Source organism: Colobus angolensis, unplaced genomic scaffold (genome assembly GCF_000951035.1).
Source record: "Colobus angolensis palliatus isolate OR3802 unplaced genomic scaffold, Cang.pa_1.0 Scaffold7, whole genome shotgun sequence".
Taxonomy (NCBI): domain Eukaryota; kingdom Metazoa; phylum Chordata; class Mammalia; order Primates; family Cercopithecidae; genus Colobus; species Colobus angolensis.
In genome coordinates, this window is record NW_012120709.1 from 30,413,824 (window position 1) to 30,418,273 (window position 4,450).

Sequence of the window (4,450 nt, forward strand, 5' to 3'; positions counted from 1 at the left end):
CTTAAGTTGAAGTGTTTTAAATATGCCTCTAAACTTCTCATTCTGTAGAAGACAACCATCTGCCTTTACAAAGCATTCCTTCCATGAGTTGAAGAGACTGACTCTAAAATAGGCATTTCCTTACTATCTGATTTTTTTTTACATGGATCTCTCTCTTGCCTTTCCTAAGAAGGCAGGTTGTTCCTTGTTAAAAACATAGCCAAAGCACTCATCAGCAAAAAGCTTGAGAACTTGACATTGATATTTAGACTTCAGTATCTTGGGTACCTTTTCAAGGTTAGATGTTTTCACATTCATGAAGAATCTCTCGGTGGTGTCCGAATTCATCCTGCTGGGCATCCCGCACACGGAGGGTCTGGAGACTATGCTCTTGGTCCTGTTTTTGTCCTTCTACATCTTCACCCTTATGGGGAACCTGCTCATCTTGCTGGCTATTGTCTCCTCCACTCGGCTTCACACGCCCATGTACTTCTTCCTGTGCAAGCTGTCTATTTTTGACATATTTTTCCCTTCTGTGAGTTCCCCTAAGATGCTGTGCTATCTTTCAGGGAAGAGCCGAGCCATCTCCTATGCAGGCTGTGCATCCCAGCTCTTCTTCTACCATTTCCTGGGCTGCACTGAGTGTTTCCTGTACACGGTGATGGCCTACGACCGCTTCGTTGCCATTTGTCACCCTCTACGCTACACCTTAATCATGAGCCACAGAGCGTGCATCATCCTAGCCATGGGGACCTCATTCTTTGGCTGCATTCAGGCCACCTTTCTGACCACTCTCACCTTCCAATTGCCTTACTGTGGCCCCAACGAGGTGGACTATTATTTCTGTGATATCCCAGTCATGCTGAAGCTGGCTTGTGCAGATACCTCAGCCCTGGAGATGGTGGGGTTCATCAGTGTGGGTCTGATGCCCCTCAGCTGTTTCCTTCTCGTCCTCACCTCTTACAGTCGCATCATCTTCTCCATCCTGCAGATCCACTCTGCCGAGGGCCGACGCCATGCCTTCTCCACCTGCAGCGCCCACCTCACTGCCATCCTGCTTTTTTATGTGCCAGTGGTCCTCATTTACCTGAGGCCAACCCCCAGCCCCTGGTTGGATGCAACTGTTCAGATTCTGAATAACCTGGTCACCCCCGTGCTGAACCCCTTAATCTACAGTCTCAGGAATAAGGAGGTGAAATCATCACTAAGGAGGGTCCTACATCAGCTGGGCTTCCTTCCTGAGCAGTTGTAAAGAGAAATAAGTAACAACCACTTCAACCACACTTCATAGCTTATAGCAATTTTTATTCGGCTCTCACAAATATTTTTGAAATTGAGGGCACAGGTATTATTATTTCCATTTTACAATGTGGAGACTAACACTCAAAGTAACTTGTCCAGGGACATGTAAGGAGTGAATGGCAGAATGAGGACTCTAGAGCTGGTTTTGTGACTCCGGGGCCTGTGCTCTCTTGAGGAAATCATACTGAGAGAGAAAGAGAGAGAGAGAGTGAGAGAGAGAGAGAGAGAAACTCTTCTCAGCAGGCAGAACAGCCTGGAGCTTCTGCTTCTCAATCTGTATTTTCTTCATCCTCCCACATCCCCTCCTCCTCTTCATTTCCCTCCCACTGTGACATTTATTCATCTTGACTGCAGTGACTATATCCTCAAATGCCTGCATTGGATAAGCCCTTATTTTTATTCATCTACAAGTTGTTAAAAATGTTATTCAGTCCAAGAGGAATGAGGAATGCCTCCTACAATATGGATGAACTTGAAAAGCTAATGCTCAGTGGAAAAAGAAAGCCAGACACAATAGGTCACATATTGTATGATTCCATTCCTATTAAACATCCAGAGCAGGTAAATCCATTAAAACAGAGGAAATTGATTTTTTTATTTTTTAGTTTATTGTGGGGTGATGAAAATGATTTGGAACTAGGTAGAAGTGAAGATTGCACAACTCTGTGAACGTGCTATGTACAATATGAATGTGAATGTACACAATTCCACTGATTTGTTCATTTTAAAATAATTCATTTTTTGTTATGTAAATTGTACCTCAATTTTAAAAATCACTCTCTCAAAAAAAAAGAAAGAAAAGAAAAAGTGGGTTTTTTGTTGTTGGTGGTGGTGGTGGTGGTGCATCCCAATTGATTTAAGTAGAATCCTGTTACTTCTGAACCATAAGGAAGTTGTATAAAGAGAAAGGCTTCTGGCTGGGACCTGAGGCAGTCTCCTATGGGTAAAGCAGAGATACTAGTGTGCTGTATCACTTCCAAACCCTGCCTGCCAGGCTTAGACCTGGAAACAGGCCCTGGCTGTGAAGATGCAGCATGTGAGTGAGATGCGAAGGTAGGTAGGGGAATTCAAACAAGGGCAACTGTGCTGTGATCCTGAAGGGGTGACCTGCCCCTCCACACCTGTGGGCATTTCTTGTTAGGTGGAAGGAGAGACTTGAGAAAAGAAATGAAACACAGAGACAAAGTATAGAGAAAGAAAAAGTGGACCCAGGGGACCGGCGCTCAGCATACACAGGACCCGCCCTGGCACCGGTCTCTGAGTTCCCTCAGTATTTATTGATCATTATCTGTACCATCTTAGAAAACGGGAAGTGGCAGGATAATAGGATCATTGTAGGGAGAAGGTCAGCAGTAAGACATATGAATAAAGATCTCTGTGACATGAATAAGTTTAAGGAAAACTGCTGTGCCTTGATATGCATATGAAAACATCTCCGTAAACCTTTTTAGTGGATAAAGAGCAGCATTGCTGCTGGCGCGTCCCACCTTCAGCCCTAAGGCTGTTTTCTCCTTTCTCAGTAAATAGAACATACAATCGGGTTTTACACCCAGATGTTCCATTGTCCAGGGACGGGCAGGAGACAGATGCTTTTCTCTATCTCAACTGCCAAGAGGCCTTCTTTCCTCTTATACTAGTCCTCCTCAGCACAGACCCTTCACGGTTGTCAGGCTGGGGGACAATTAGGTCTTTCCCATCCCATGAGGCCATATTTCAGACTATCACAAGGCGAGAAACCTTGGACAATACCTAGCTTTCCTAGGCAGAGGTCCCTGCGACCTTCTGCAGTGTGTGTGTCCCTGGGTACTTGAGATTAAGAGAATGGTGATGACTTTTCACAAGCAAGCTGCCTTCAGGCACTTGTTTAACAAAGCACACCCTGCACAGCCCCAAATCCCTTAAACCTTGAGTCACCACAGCACATGTCTCTTGCAAGGACAGAGTTGGGGGTAGGGTTACAGATTAACAGCATCTCAGATACAGAACAAAATGGAGTCTCTTATGTCTACTTCTTTCTATATAGACACAGTAACAGTCTGATCTCTCTTTCTTTTCCCCACATTTCCCCCTTTTCTTTTCAACAAAACCGCCATCGTCATCATGGCTCCTTCTCGATGGTCGCTGTCTCTTTGGAATCGTTGGGTATATCTGTGGACTAACAACCTGGCTAGGACCCAAAGCAGTCTCCTATGGGTAAAGCAGAGATACTAGTGTGCTGTATCACTTCCAAACCCTGCCTGCCGAGCTTAAACCTGGAAACAGGCCCTGGCTGTGAAGATGCAGCATGTGAGTGAGATGCAAAGATAGGTAGGGGAATCCAAACAAGGGCAACTGTGTTGTGATCCCACGTTAGAAAGTCTGGCTTTGGGTAGGGCACGGTGTCTCACATCTGTAATCCTAGCACTTTGGGAAGCCGAGGTGGGTGGATCACCTTAGGTCATGAGTTCAAGACCAGCCTGGTCAACATGGTGAAACCCCATCTCCACTTAAATATAAAAATTAGCCAGTCATGATGGCGGGTGCCTGTAGTCCCAGCTGCTCAGGAGGCTGAGATGGGAGAATCCCTTGAACCCAGGAGACAGTGGTTGCAGTGAGCCAAGATTGCGCCACTGCACTCCTGCCTGGGTGACTGAGTGAGACCCTATCTTGAAAAAAAAAAAAGAGAAAGTCTTGCTCAGTACAACGAAGAGGCAATGCTGGGTACAAGATGTTGTTGTTTGGTGTCTTTGCCTTCTCTGTTGACTAAAAGGGTTTGATTTTGGTCTCCCTTCTTACATTTCTTTATTTTTGGCTGAAATATGCTAAGAATGAGAAGTGAGCTATTGTTTTCATAACTGAATTCATTGAGAATCCTATCATACTGGGGAAATATGTTGCTGCGAACTTTGCTCTAACAGGGCTGTAAAGAGGATGATGGAAGAGGAGAGGGCAGAAGCAGAGACCAGTGCTTTTTCCCCATCTGCATTTCTTAGAATTAGAGAGCAGTCAAGAAAGGACCAGAACAAATGAGCAACACTGTGTCAGTGCCTCCAGCCAGTGGTTAAGCCTGCACAGCTCCTGGAAGGGAGACAAACGTTTGCCTGGTCACTACTCAAACTCCTGAAAACCTCCTTCAGTGCTGTTTCCCCCTTGTTTTCCGGTAAACAAGAACCTAAAAGGGAAGCTAGAA

At 45.3% G+C, this 4,450-nt stretch overlaps 1 protein-coding gene across 1 annotated transcript; it reads left to right on the forward strand.

Annotated features, from left to right (window-relative positions):
• Positions 1-295: 295 nt before the first annotated feature.
• On the forward strand, positions 296-1,231 carry LOC105501171 (olfactory receptor 149-like). Its single transcript, XM_011927019.1, has one exon. It carries the CDS (start codon positions 296-298, stop codon positions 1,229-1,231), a length of 936 nt encoding a protein of 311 aa, XP_011782409.1.
• The last annotated feature ends 3,219 nt before the right edge of the window (positions 1,232-4,450 follow it).